The sequence below is a fragment of the Myotis nattereri genome (assembly GCF_964212035.1).
Source record: "Myotis nattereri genome assembly, chromosome: 11".
NCBI lineage: Eukaryota > Metazoa > Chordata > Mammalia > Chiroptera > Vespertilionidae > Myotis > Myotis nattereri.
This window is the reverse complement of record NC_138086.1, coordinates 65,040,546-65,055,857: the sequence shown is the minus strand read 5'-3', so window position 1 is coordinate 65,055,857 and position 15,312 is coordinate 65,040,546. Positions and strand designations below refer to the sequence as shown.

The 15,312-nt window shown below is 44.1% G+C and overlaps 1 protein-coding gene across 1 annotated transcript in view; it reads right to left on the bottom strand.

The window, feature by feature from the left end:
* Positions 1 to 15,312, bottom strand: part of ITPRID1 (ITPR interacting domain containing 1) — a gene marked incomplete at its 5' end in the record, with an annotated part of 61,016 nt that overhangs the window by 43,705 nt on the left and 1,999 nt on the right. The window contains 5 exons of the mRNA XM_081102151.1: positions 612 to 1,180; positions 2,465 to 2,667; positions 3,071 to 3,157; positions 5,041 to 5,092; positions 15,107 to 15,150. Of these exons, the coding sequence (XP_080958277.1) occupies positions 612 to 1,180; positions 2,465 to 2,667; positions 3,071 to 3,157; positions 5,041 to 5,092; positions 15,107 to 15,150 (955 nt within the window). The remainder of the gene's footprint in view (positions 1 to 611; positions 1,181 to 2,464; positions 2,668 to 3,070; positions 3,158 to 5,040; positions 5,093 to 15,106; positions 15,151 to 15,312) is intronic.

The following is a 15,312-nucleotide window of genomic DNA, read 5'->3' as shown; positions in this document are numbered from 1 at the left end:
TAAAAATAAAAAACAAACCCATCCTGCTTCTTTGTCTAAGGCCCTGCATATCTTGGGGGAAATATTTCAAAGACACATCCCCTCGATGACAAAACCTGGTCCTCTAAGAACTGGTGCGATGGTGGTGGTGGTGGGGGGGGGGGGCGTGGGTGGGAGTGGGGCAGACGTCCTTGACACACACACACACACAACCTCTACCTCCACAAGCTCTCCCTGCTGAGGCTATGAGAATACAGAGGAGGAATTTCGCGGAGTGGGGAGTAGTTGAACGGACCCTCGAAGAAGATGAAATGTGGAAAGAGTAGAGAAAACCATCCTGAGATGCATAATAAAACAGTGAGCAACAGTGAGAAAAAAACTCACGGATTCAGCTGACAGCAAGGACCAGAAAAGGGATGGGAGAAAGCAACGGCTGGTTTCATATCATTTAGTTCTGACTGAAGCCACCAGAATGACCTTAAATGTCCCAGAGTAAACAGGAGTTTGGAACATAAGACCTAATGCCGAGGGGCTGACAGATGAAGGGGTTAAATGAGGGCTGAAAGGCAAAAGGTGCCTTGATGAGGGTTATCTCCCTTAGAAGTTGAGCGCAAAGTACAAACAACACTGACCTCTTCCATTTCGAAGGAGTCTGGTGCCTTCCTCGCCCCAGATAAGCTCTTGAGCTTGTTAGTCTGAATCACATTTTCTCTCAGAGTTCTGTCCTTGACTGACCCCTCAGACACACAGGAAGGAGGAGTCCGCTTGGCTAGCATGGATGAGCAAGGCCAGCGCCTTTTCAGAAGAGCTCTGGGAGGACGACAAGGTATCAAGTCATCACAGGCTTGGAGAGACCAATGCTCAGCCGAAGGAGATAAATGACTTTGGTCGAGGTTGTCTGTCATGGCTGGTGACTCTATTGCACATCCCCCTGGTCCTGCACAGGTGCTGGGAAAACGTTCCCTCTTCTTCAGAGACCCTGACACTTCTGAACTACCATCGCTCCCGACCTGCTTCGAGGCTCTCCTGAAAAGTTCCCCCTCTCTTCCTGGATGTCCTTCGGCTCCACTCACTGAAGTTCTTTGCATAGTTTCCTCTTCATCTTTCTCTTCAGCTTTGCTCTGCCAGGTGCTAACATCATTCAGCAAAGATGAGAAGGCATTGGCCACCTGACCCAGGATTTCCAGCTGTCGGAAACGGCCTGAACGACAGAGAAAGCACAATTTTTAGGCTGGGTTTTTGTAACGAAACTGCATTGAAGTTGTCAAAACTGGAGAGGTTGCTTAACACATGTGATTTTTCAAGATGAGAAGGACTTGAAGCTCCAGAAACTCATTTTTTTCTCTGTACATGCTACTAATTATTATAAAGGTACTCCTCTATAGAAAGTTACGGGGAAGTGAATACCTTTTGTATTTAGTTGTACATGCATACTAGATAGATTCATATATGCCAATAATTAATGGTGTGTTAATCCGTAACATCGACAGGCAAAGATCTATCTTGAGTTCAATCTTGTGAATTAAACTAAATTGTCAAAAAGCAAACCCAGCTCTTTCATACAAGATGAACTTGAGTTTCTCCCACTGCTTTAGGCAGTATATATCCTCATCCTCGCCTCCATCTTCTCCATCTATTGCCACCTCAGAGTGTGGAAAAATCATGGCTCATGGAGTCAAAAGGCCTGGATCCAAATTCCAGGTCCACCTTTTCTCCGTCATTACAACCAGTGACCTTCCAGGTGGGCCAAGTTCATGAATAAGACAACATGGAACATATTCCCCTTCCCCCAACACATGCACCACCCCGCAGTGGACATGTAGAGGGATCCAGATATAAGCTGTTCTGTTTCAGCGATGACAGGAGGGGTGGATTGCCACTGTACACATCTCCCAGACCATCTCTCCTCATACTGTGGCTCACCTCCCTGCTCACTGTGTAACTTCAGAATCAGCTCAAACTGATCTTACTTTAACAAGATACTGGGATGTTTTTCAGGGACAACTGAGCAAAACCGCATTTGGTCAAAGCATGTGCAGAGGAGAGGATTTTGACCAAAGTCTCTCCACCCCACGGAACCAAAGCCCTGGGACAAAACTGGAACCTGAACACCAGAATCCTTTCAGAAGTGAAGGGTCTGCTGTCCAGGGAGGTTGGGTGCTGAAGCCTTTACCATATCTTACCATGACCAGCCAAGGTCCAAGGCACTCCAGTTGAAACTTGCCCCTGCCCGCCCCCCCCCCCCCCCAGTGATTTTGCATGCCAGCAGGTTTCCCTGAACCCTGTCAATCTCTCTTTGAACCCTAGATCAGAAGACAGATTTGAGCTCTGCCTCTTATCTTCTTGATGGTTGATCTTACAATAAAGATTGTTTTTCTTAAAAGCCAGTGCCATAGTATTGGCTTCTATGTGCACTGGGCAGCGAGCCTTCGCTCTGTAACAATTGCCATCGGTAGGACTTGGATGCCATGTGGTCCTCACTTACCATACAAGTTAGGGTTCTCAATGTCCATTCGCTGCTTTTGAGCTTCAAGAAAAACATGGATATTGATCCCTGTGGCTGCTGAGTCACAACCCAGGAATCTGGCTGGAATTTGTGTACAGATGTCTGGCTCGTCAGCACCAAACCCCAGATCCAAAAGAATGTCCACTGGATCTTTTTCCCCAAATTCCAGCCACTCAGGAATGCTGCAGTAAAAAATATGAATGTCTTTATGCTGTAACATACATGCTTTATAGTTTTCACATTTGTTTTATAGATAGTAACATACTCTATGTATCTTCTGGCATCATGCCTTTTTTCTACTAAAATATGAATTGAAGATCTTAAGTTAGTATATATACACAACTACCTGTGCAGATTCCCATAAAATGGGAGCCAATAACTTATATGACCACTTCTCCATTGACAGATATTTAGCCTATTTCACTGACCCTTTTATACTCCTCTTGCAAGTTGGGGTTTTGAAATCCTCACTCATTCTCTCCTCCACCCGTTCATGAATTTCTCAAGTGCCTACTTATCGATTCATGAAATCCACTGTTGCCTGGGATGATTTTCCTGGATGTGAAGTGCCTGGAAACCACATACCTTTGTGGTATACTCACAGCAGAATGGCACGAGTTGAAGCTGGTCCCTCTGGATAGGGTGGGAGTTTCTGAACATTGGTGCAGAGATCTAGGGCGAGAGGGTAGCAACGATGAGATGGGTCCCTTTAGATCAGTGATGGCGAGCCTATGACACGCATGTCAGAGATGACACGTGAACTCACTTTTTTGGCTGATTTTTCTTTGTTAAATGGCATTTAAATATATAAAATAAATATCAAAAATATAAATCTTTGTTTTACTATGGTTGCAAATATCAAAAAATTTCTATATGTGACATGGCACTAGAGTTAAGTTAGGGTTTTCCAAAATGCTGAGTTAAGTTAGGGTTTTCTAAAATGCTGACACGCCTAGTTCAAAAGGTTCACTATCACTGCTTTAGATCATCCCTCAGGTAGTGGGGGGAGTGGGAGGGGGGCATTGGGAGCCTTTCTCTTCCAGAGCACACATTTGCATTTCCTGGTCATTCCTAATAACCCCACAGGGGCCATGCCTTTGAAGAGGGAGCACAGAGGTGGAGGGGAGTGCTGTCTACAGAAGGTGTGGGGATTTAAGTGTCAGGTGCCCACAAGTGCTCATTATGAAGGTGACAGAATGTCTCATTTTTGACAGATGGCAAATCATTGGGGAACCTTTCAGGAATGATCCCTGCTAGGCTCTGACTTTCTGGAGGAAGTTAAAATTTTGTTATGAAAGAGGTAAAGGCAGCAGCCACTGAAGCGACTCAACATTCATTCTCATCATGAAGGACTTCCTAGGGCATGGTTAGTGTTCTCTGAGTGCTGTCTCTAGGCTCAGGGCCAACCACACGCAACAGTAACACTCCCCTTTATGGCCTCAAAAACCAGCATCCCTCTATCTAAAGAGACCTGCACTGCAGGTCATTTGAAAGCATTTGCAGCCTGGCCGGTGTGGCTCAGTGGTTGAGTATGCCCCAGGAGGTCACTGGTTCGATTTTTGGTCAGGGCACATGCCCAGGTTGTGGGCTCAATCCCCAGCAGGGGCTGTGCAGGAGGCAGCTGATCAATGTTGATGTTTCTCTCTCATCAATGTTTCTATCTCTCTTTCCCTCTCCCTTCCTCTTTAGCTAAAATCAATGAAAACATATTTTAAAAAGAAAGCATTTCCAAACAGAATGGAACCCTGTCATAATGTAGTTGACTTGTAGATACCTCATCTAAACTACAACTGCAACTAGTCTCATCAAATACAACAGCCAGTTGGCATAAAATTGAAATTTATCAAAGAATACAATGTAGATAACAGTTTTCCCAAGGAGACCAAGGTATCCTGTGTGCACAGCTGAATTTGCCTTAATCCTGTCCATTATTAGTAAGAATCGGTGGGCCCTGCCTCTTTGTTCCATTGCTTCTCTCGACCTATAAAAGCTCATAGTCTAGTTCAGTGGTCCTTAAACCAGAGCGTGCCCAGGACTATGTGAAGACCTTACAAAAACACGATTTCTGAACTCTACCCCTAGGTTTTCCTATTCAAAGTGTCTGGGTTGGGGATCAAAAATCTGTCCTATTAAGTTCTCAGGTGATGTGGATGCTGCTGCTTGGGGTCACTTTCACTGCTTTCCACCTAACATTGGAAATTATAATAATTAAATTATAGCATGATGGTCAATAATATTGGCAATATGAACTATGAATATAACTGTTTTATGAACAGGTCCTGTAAACAGCTGAATTATAGTAGAATGCCATTTCTGCGTGCTTTAATTAAATCCCCCAAGTCAGAATTTGTTGATATAATTTGCTCACTCCTTCATGACATTTTAAGAACCTGTATTTCTCTCAAGGCTCCCAAAAACATTGCAGCACTGGGGCTCAACCAATGACAAGATCCCAGGATCCATGTCATTATTAAGAACCATCCTCACTGTACTTCCGTCATGAGAGACGTGGCCGTAAAATACTGGATTGAAGCAACACTGATTCTGCCACCTACCTCAGGTAGTCTTTCACAGTCATCTGAACCATTCCCTGTTCATGCGAGAAAACTGCAACAAAAAAGGGGGGAGATGAACTTAATTTCCTTTCATCTCATGGAAGATTTTCTCATCCTCAAAGGAACCAATGTGTGACTGATTGCCATGTCTGAGATTGTATGGGCATGAGATACAAGGCGTCTCTGTAGTGAACAAGACAGAACGTAATTAATGGCTAAATGGTGTGACAGGCACTTGAAGATGTGTACTTGCTCAGTGAAAGCAAAGTCAGTGGCACGTGAAGTAGTCAGCAGTGACCACCTGGAAAGAAGCAGTACTTGTCTCGAGTTTTTAAGAATAAGGAGAAATGACCCAGCTGGTGTGGTTCAGTGGGTGAGTGTCAACCTAGGAACCAGGAGATCAAAGTTCTATTTCTGGTTGGGCACATGCCCAGGATTTGGGCTCAGTCCCCAGTAGGGGGCATGCAGGAGGCAGCCGATTGATGTTTCTATCTCTCTCTTCCTCTCTGTAATCAATAAAAAAGTATTTTTTAAAAGGAAAAAATATAAAGAAAAAAAAGGGGGGGGGGAATCACCCGCTCATTAAAAAAAAAAAAATAGGAGAATTCGATTGTTTGAAAAGAGGCATTGCTGTGAAAGAAGAGCATCTGGAGCAAGGGCACAGCTCAGTGACAGGGCTGGTCAGGTTAGATCAAATGGCATTTTGGAATACAGAACTGTATTCCAAACGTAAAGAGGAGGTGAGAGAAGAGATAAAATAAATGTCTGCCCTAAGAAGCAAATGGAACTCTGTCAGCACAAGAATCATATGGGGTGAAGAATATAAATCTATGATAAGGGTTTAAAAATAGAGTAGGGATGTATATGGCCACTGTGCTACCCACTCCAGCTCCCGCTCCCGTAGCAGACATCACCAGTCAATCACATCACTTTCTCATAGAGCCTAGGTAGGCTCTTAAATTCACCAGGAAAGCCACAACTGATCAAATGAGATGAAGCTTATTTGATGTCCTTTGTCTGCAATAAATTTTATGAGTGGGTTTTGAGAAAAACAGTGATTTCGGGGTACATATCTGAACTTTTAGAAATTGCTAAACTTAAAGAGAATATGTAACTGCTCATAAAACATCCTGGGGAGCCACTGCCAAGGATGGCATGTTGAGGCAAGTGATCATTATTATGATACAACTATGACATTTTTCAGATGTCCTATGTGACATCTGGTGACAGATATAAGTCAAAATATCTGATTCAAACCTATGTACCAAGTTAAGAATGAACTTAGAATCAAAACTCCAGTCTTTTTTGCCCATTACATCAGTGGTTTTGAAACTTTGGGTTTTAGCAGAGATTCTTCTGCAAGATTCTAATGAAGGGTGTCCCAAAATTCACCCAAGAAGTAATTTTGATAGAAAACACAGGTTTATAATTAAAAATTGTAAAGTTTTATTGACTCATATGTATACAGTATAGGGTTATGTATGGAATAGCATATTGGGTAAATAGCCTCCACGACTTTGCTGGCACATATGCACTCTTTTGTTATTGCCTGAGCAGCCGCATTTTCGAAGAAGAATGGTCCGATGATGCCTCCAGCCCCAAATCCACACCAAACAGTGACACATTGTGGATGCATTTGTTTCTCAACAATCACTCGTGGATTTTCTGAACCCCAAATGCGACAATTTTGTCGATTAACCAAGCCATCAAGATGAAAATGAGCCTCATTGAAATTCAGCCACATTTATGCAAAACGGTCGTGGAAAATTTCAACTAAAGAGTGCGTATTTGCCAGCAAAGCCGCGGAGGCCATTTACCCGATGTGCTATTCCATACTAACCCTATACTATATACTTTATGAATCAATAAAAATTTACAATTTTTCATTATAAACCTGTGTTTTCTGTCAAAATTACTTCTTGCATGAATTTTGGGACACTCTTTAGTTTACAAGGGTCAAAGGGAGCTGTCCTGACGGAGTTGTCCATCCACTTTTTCTGGGTCCTTTGAGGCACCTCCAAGACCCAGAGTTTGAGAAACACCATTTGTTCAGTGCCAAGTCTCTCACCTCGGCAGGCACCGCTAATCCACTGCAGCGCTCACTCCCTGAACTCAACTCACTCTCAGAGCTTCTCAGACCATAAAGCCATTACCCACTGATTGAAGTTGTCACACGAGAGAAAGCCTATTTGCCACTTTATTAACCACGTCATAGATGCAAGCACAGTCTAATTTTTGACAGTCATATTGTAATGACTTGATGCCATAATAAATTAGAGACGTTGCCCAAAATGGAAGGTAAAATAAATATTTGTCTATTTTAAGCAATTTTTTTTTTCTATTTCTCCCTGGCTCCATTCCCGCCACGACCACCTCCACCTACTGCTGTGCAGGGAATTCGCGAAGGCAAGCTCCCTGTGAGCCTGGCTAGCTCGTCCACAGAACTCTGGAGGTTCTGAGTGCCTCTTCTCCCCTAAGCCATTCCGTGGTTCTGTGTGTCCTGCTAGGACGCCTCTCTCGCCCGGCCTCAGCCTTTCCCAGTTGCCTGCCATTGCTCTGGATTTCCTTGGATGTGTGATCCAGGCCAGGCTGGCGCTGTGGCCACAGTGAGTAGCTCAGACTGTCAGAGAGGAAATGACCATTTTCAGATACTGACGAGAAGAGTTCGCTCAGCCTTGCTGCAATTTCCAACACCCCGGCCCCACAGGAAATCCAGCCATTCAGAGAAATGGGCAGCCCTGCACCCCGGGCATCTTCATGAGATTCTCGAGCCACACTCCGTGGACCACACCCCACAGCCCTGCCATCCATCTTCAGAAGCAATCTGCTTGCCGGGAAACCAAGGGGAGCCCTGAAGAGGAAAAAGATCCCCTAAAGGCAATATGTTTTCCAGGAAATGTGCAAAGTGGAGCCAGCTGGGTCACAATGGGGGTTAGTTTTCTGATCTGACGACACATATTGAAAGCCTTACCCAATTTTAATACCCATTGGAGAAAGGGCCTTCTCTCCTTCCACCTTACAGCTCCCCATAAGGCCCAGCCATCACTGACCCAGAGGGGCAGTTGGGTTGTCTGAACCCCTCACCTGAACCCCATCCTCACGGATGCACAGATACAGCTTTTATATCTCTTGTGAGATTCCTTATCCACTGTCTTCTTAATCTTATTTGAAATGACACAAATGTCTCTCTCCATCTAATTCACATACATCAGCCCTCTGCTGCCAGGCTTAGATTTTGGAGAAAACCAAGCCAGAGAAAAATCAATATGATTTTTTAAAAGAAATTCACAAACTAAGCCTGTTTTAAAAATTATAATAAAATTGTTAAAAATGAATTTGGTTCATCAATCCATTCCTTTTTGCATTTCCGGGCTCCCTGGGTCCTGGGAAGCAGCGACCAATCTTTCCAACACTTCTGCCTGGTAGTTGAGAGTCTTGGAGAGAGAAGTGTGGAGTTATTATTCCTTGTCTGTTGGGGTATTTAGTTATGGTGGTGGTTGTTTTATTTTTGTTTTTCTCTACTTTGCCAATGTGTAAGATAAACTTTCTGGAGCCTGAGGATGGGCTCATCAGGGCCAGGTTGCCTGTTTTCAATAATGAACCTGAACCTGAACCTGAACCGAGAGGCATAAGCGGGAGGCCCAGGTCTCACTGGCATGGGATTCCTAGAATTGCCTGAAAACTCAGGCAATCCAGCAACTGTGGCCCAGGCCTCCTCAGGGCAACGGTCTGTTGGCAGCCATGTGCTCTGTGATTCTCTGCTCTCTGCTCTGCCTGCTTGGTCCAATAGTGGTTACCTGCCCGGCTCCGGGAAGCATTTGAATCTGTCACAGCAAGAATTTGACACTCAAGGAATGCCAGGTGGAGCAAACCAACCGCTCCTGTTGCCCCGGACTTTCTCAAGCTTCTGCAGGCACCGGGCTCGCCCAGGGAGAAGATGGGACCCTTACGGCTGTGTCTGTGTTCACCACAAAGCCCTGCTGGACAGGGCCTCCTTCATTCCTCACTCATTTCTCTAGTTGCTGAGTTTTAATATTTTCTCTAATATTTTCCCCTTCCAAGATACCCTTTAGAAAGACAAGATTCGACTTTCTAAATGCATTGGAGAATAAATATTGAAAAAAATATTAAGGTCCTACTATTCCCAAATTTCGTAAGGGTTGATTTGGAGGAGAATTAAAGCAAGAAAAACATGCCCTGCCCTACTCAGTGTGTCCCACTGAATGGGTTAAGATCCAGTTCTTATTCCTTCTTGGAGACCTGAGTCTCCAGCCACCCTGCCCACTGCTAGGTGGACTCCTGCCATCTGAAGCAGCAGACACCACGCTTAACCCTGCAGAGTGTATGGCTGGGGAAGATGGAGTGAGATATGCAGAAGGCACTAATTAGCACCTCCATTGGCTTAGAAAGCATTTTTTATTTTGGTTTTCCTAAGCATTTCTGACTGATTCATGGAAGACATTTGGTTCTTTGGAATATCGTCCAATAGACTAATCAAATTACATTTTCACAGGGCTCTAAAATAATAGCAATCTGCAGCTTTCTGCACACTTAACTCCTGCATGACCAAGACCCTTAGAAGAGGCAGCCAGCAGGGTTTGTCTCATTTGATGAATTATGAATCTGTATCCTTACAAAAAAAGAGTCTCTTCATTCTCCCGGACACTCATGCTCAAAACCTTAAAGCCGGTTGTAATGATTGGGCTCTTCTTCACCCACATACCTGTTTATTTTGCTGGTGATGTTGACCCATCCTCTCTACTCCATTGCTGACACCCACCCCAAGTGGAGGTCACAATCGCTTCATCCCGAAGTGTGTACCTTCCTCCCATTGCCAGGATACACACTACAATCTGTCACTACCCTTCTCAGAAACCATTCATAGCTCACTGCAATTGAGAAGGCCAATGTGTACCAGGCCTGCTGCAATACCCTGGTGCGGCACCTATGGCATCTGTCACTTGTGACTCAGGATCCTCTACTCAGGTGAACAAAGGTAGGGCTTTAAAATCGACTGAACACAGCCTGTCCTTTGACTGGAACCTGAGATGACACTTCTTTGCCACCCCTCTCCTAAGACATCAAGTGGGATCCCCTCTTTCTGGATATTAAGGCATTTATAACCTGAAATACCCTATTTAACAGGTACCTTTCTACCTTTACTTCTCAGCCTGAAACCAGTTCCTAGTCTGACCACCTTTTGTATGCATTCCTGTACATATTTAACTTTCTTCTCATTCTATGACTTTGCCCAAGCTCCCTTTGTTTCCACCAACTGACACTGTCTTGCTTTGCCTCTTTGTTTTTCCCCAAAATCGCATCTCTCTTTGATTGACTAGCTTACATCTCACCTCTCCTTTGAAGATTTCCCAATCTGACTACATCGTCTTCATCATGGGCCAGTTGTACTAAGATCCTTTGGTTGATTAGCTCTGGAGAAATCAGGAATGTTAGAAGGGGATTCCTGCCTCAGGGGCATCTACAATTTTGTTAGTGAGGCTGATCATAGCCCTAATAATTTGAGGCAGCACAGACCATGTGCCATGTGAATAGAATCCATAGTGGATATGACTGATGAGTCTAGAAAACTGACGAGTCTCTTAGTGCAGATGTCAGGAAGGGCCTTGTCAAGAATATGGAACTTGAGTCAGGACTCAAAAGAAGGGCAAGGGGGGAACAGAACAGGAAAGATGTTAATACAGGAGGAATTGGATGACTAAAGAAAAAGAACTAGCGATGGAATGAGAGCAGGCAAGACTAGAAAATCTTTTAGAACATTGGCATAGGTTACATTCAGATTATGATGGCCCTGGAAAGTCTGAGTGACATTCTTGAGAGCAGGAACCATAGATTCTACATCTTTGTTCTCTTGGCCTGGCACAGTTCTTTGTTCTGAATGCTTTCTTTTGATAAGCATTAAGGGAATATCTATTATGCTTAATTGGATTTACTTGGACCTTTTCTTATAATAGAGACCATAAAATTTAGAATTTGATTCTGTAAGTTCTTATTGTTTAATCAATTCCTTCTGGAAACGAATGAGTTTACTCACCAGGGACTTCCTTGGGTATTGGAGAAGAAATATCTGAATAGTAAAAAGGACAGATGAATTAACCACCCATCAAATAATCCACGGCACCCAGCAGGTCTTCGACAGACACTATCTCTGTGCTGTGGGAGTTAGTGCTCGTGCTTCCACTCACAGTTATGCTCAGTTGTTGAACAAGTACACCTGGTATAACCCTAACACATGCATTTGGTGTACGCATCTGTCCTTGTAGCATCATGACAATGCACTCTCAGAGTGAGGGCTGATGTTCAATTTGTTTTCTAGTGGTGGGGATGGGTTTGCCCTCTCTCTAGGTCCTCTCTCCAGCCTTTCTTATATACAGCTTTAATCTGGAATCCCAGGTTAAGAATGAGTCATCAGCCTGAGAAGAGGGACCTTACCATCTAGGACCATGGTCCATTTAGCATCACGTTCACTCCAAGGACCATCTGAATGTCCTAGGTGTTTGTGGGTATATAGGAAGGTCTGTGGATACTCTCTAGGCCCAAACTGAGAATCGAATTTGTTCACTTGTGCAGTTGGTGACCACTAAGAGGAGTTAACCTGCACTTGGATCCCTGCTTCTCGGAGAAGAAAAGGAGTAAGAAGTTGAAGGATGCCCATGTGGCTCTTTCCTGTAAGTCATCCATGTGCCCTGAGCCTATGATGTCTTGGAGATACTTAAAGACAAGAGTCAGACCACTCAGTTAAGATGCCCTAATATTTGTCACAAGACAGGGCAGACTGGTGAGAGACCATCATTTGTGAAGTGCTTTTGTGAGACTCAAGATGCAAGCATCACTGGTGGCTAAAGAAGGATCAAGGGAAGGTATCTGTCAGAAAGGAGAACCCCAAGCAATTTCTATCAGTTAGTGAGCTTGGGTAAGCAATGTTTCAGTGGCAGAGACCTCAAAGCCCCAAGAGAAGAGGCCCCGGAGGTCCAGACTTTACAGACTGCCCCAGGGGAAGGCGCCACACCCACCTCAGGACATCTCGGGCCACTGGATCATTCCCACCAGCTAACACAGCTCCTGAAATAGCTCCTAGTCTCGGAAAAGAACATTCCCTTTGTCTCCACCTTTCCTTCCAGCTGTCCTTTTAATTAGCTGCTCCCTTTTACTTTCCAAAGAAGTATATGGAGAAGTATTTGGTAAACACTTCTTTCCACATGAAGTCCAATAACTGCAAATGGTCCCTCCTGGAGGCCCACGAGACTGCTCCCTATGGGAGGTACTGGGTGGCCTGGAAGATGGGCAGGCACCTGGATCTTGTTGCTACTTCAGTGAATCAAGTCCCAGACATGGTCATGGAGGGAAACCAGCCTCAGAACGATTCCCACTTGTAGTGGGTATCACCCCGATTTTATTCCTGTATTGGAGATTTCATTTCAGAATGTGTCCTTTACTTGGAAATAGGGGCTTTGAGGGTATAACTAGTAAAGGGGAGGTCATGGTGGATTAGGGTGGGCCCCGAATCCTACATCCAAAGACTGGGGTCCTTAAAAGAAGAGAAGACCCACAGGGAAAAGACAGCCACGTGAACGCGGGCCAGAGAATGGGGTGATGCAGCCACAGCCAAGGAATGCCCAGGGTGGACAGGAGCCACATGAAGACAGAAAGAGGCTGGAAGGAGCTCTTCCCTGAACCTCCAGGGAGATCATGACCTTGCTGACACCGTGATTTCAGACTTCCAGCCTTCAGAACCAGGAGAGAATAAATCTCCTTTCAAGCCACCAAGTTTGTGGTAATGGTTATGGCTGCCCTAGGAACTAGTGCACCTCTCAGCATCATACGAGGGTTGTGAGAGTTTTCACAGGCTTCTCCCTCCATAGTGGCTTCTTTTCTGGCTCTTCAGTTCCTTTTCATTTCACCACAGGTTTCTCCCTGCCACACTCAGCACGACCCTTAGGTCCCCCGTTTCTGGAACTGTTTCGGCTTCCACACTCCCCAGTGCAGCTCCTGGCTTCCCTGAATTCAGTGTGTGTCCATCTCACCAGGGCCAGTGCCTGCACAGAGAGGCTAACAGAGTGGCTAACAGAGTGCCGGACCTCAAGCGTCCCCACCTGCCACTAACCAGCTGGGACCAGAAATCATGCACTTGACCACTTCATGTCCCAGATCCTTCACCTGTAAATCACAAATGAACACCAGCCGGGCGACCGCACAGGTCACTGAGTTGAAAATGTGATAGATGAGAAAGGCCTCATAAACACGAAGGCTCAATTAAACCTGCAGGGAGCTAGTCCATTATTATTAGAAACCTCGCTGAAGATGAAGGACCTGGCAAATTGAAACTGCATTTCTGTTCTCACAACCCTTCCAATATCCCTCCTCTCCTCCAGGTCTTCCCCTCATGTCTGAGCCCTTTCAGGTCACTGATTTGATTCAGAGGAGGAATGACCATGAGGTGAGTTTAATTTTGGGGAAGTGAAGTTTTTAATACAGTGATTGACAACCCCAGAACTGGTGCCAGGCGTCCCGCCATGACCTGAGAAGATGAAACATCGGGGGATGTGAAATGCTGGCTGTATTTCTTAAGTTCTTGCCTTTCCTTGAGCCTGACCTATGATGAACAGAGGTACTTAATTTCAATTTATTGGCAAACATCTCCAGAGATTTTTTCCATCATGGAATATATATATATATATATCTTAGTTGCCCTGGCTGGGTAGCTCAGCTAGTTAAGCATCATCCCAATAGACCAGCGGTTCTCAACCTGTGGGTCGTGACCCCTTTGGCAGTTGAACGACCCTTTCACAGGGGTCGCCTAAGACCATCCTACATATCAGATATTTACATTATGATTCATAACAGTAGCAAAATTACAGTTATGAAGTAGCAACAAAAATAATTTTATGGTTGGTGTCACAACATGAGGAACTGTATTTAATCGTCCAGAAGGTTGAGAACCACTGCAATAGGCCAAGGTTGTGGGTTTGACCCCAGTCAGGTAACATACAAGAAGCAACCAATGAATGCAGATATAAGTGGAATAACAAACTGATGTTGTGCTCTCTCGCTCTCTCCTTCACTTTCTCTTCCTCTCTCTTAAAAATAAATCCATTAAAAAAATAAACTTGGCAAAGAAGAAAATTTCAATGAATTTATCTAGCTTTTCAAGTTTAAAAAAACAATCCAAATTTAAACTGGTTTGTAGCCAACCATCATCTTAAGTTAAAAGGCAGTGAAAAAACTGAACTAATTAAAACCAGCCAAGTAAGGAACAATTTGACTAAAAATTGTTTCCTCTAATCATTAAACTCCTAATTTATGCCATTTTACATACATTATTTATGGCATTTCATCAATTTAAAAACACACTTTTTTTCACATTCTAACACGCATACAGTCAGTACTGCATTTCATTTATAATTGCCAGGGATTATTGTTTTACTTTCCATTGAGTGGAACTTAAAGTGTGAGTGCATTTTACGATCAAGGGGTCTTCGATTCTATAAAATACAGTATTTCGTTTACTGAAGATGAAAACTGTGCGACTTGTAATTAAATTTCTTTTTCTTTTTATAATGCTCATGTCAAACCTCTGCGTAACAAGGGTGCTACATGTTCTGCCTCAGAAATACATGCTTGCATCGTTTGCTAGAGATTACAGTCATTTGTTTTTTTGAGAACAAATGCATCATATTGAGACCAAAGAAGAGAAAGAAACTAGATTTAGAAAAGAAAAATACAATAGACAGTGAGGAGAAATGAAACAATTTCATTTCCATAATTACATTCTTGCAAAACATCTTCATAGAACCCGGTGAATTTCAGCTAGAACTTGAGCTAATGTGATGGCAAGAGTCCTGGTTTCCAGCCCCCACCTGCTGCTGGGTAATCCCCTGGTGTTCCTGAGCCTCAGTCCCGAATATTAAACAAAGTGACGGCACCGGATGGTTGTTGAAATCGGTTCTATTTCTAGGAACCTCTGATAATTCTCATTTAAGAAGACATGCCAATACAGCTCCTACCGGGGTTTGCAAAGCCTGACTGCTGCTGGGGCCTCTTGTCTTACCTGTGTGGTTGGTGACTTGCTGAAAGTTTTCATCTACAGAGACACTGTAAGAAACAAAAGTATTGTGAATCAAACAGTGTGTGTAAATAAGTTAGACCAAATTGCTCTGTAATTAAATAGATGAGAGCAAATGCAGAGCTAGGCTTTATTACCAGAGGACGTTCGGGAAGCCATGAGAAGCCAGGGGCCGAAGGAGTACCCTGTTT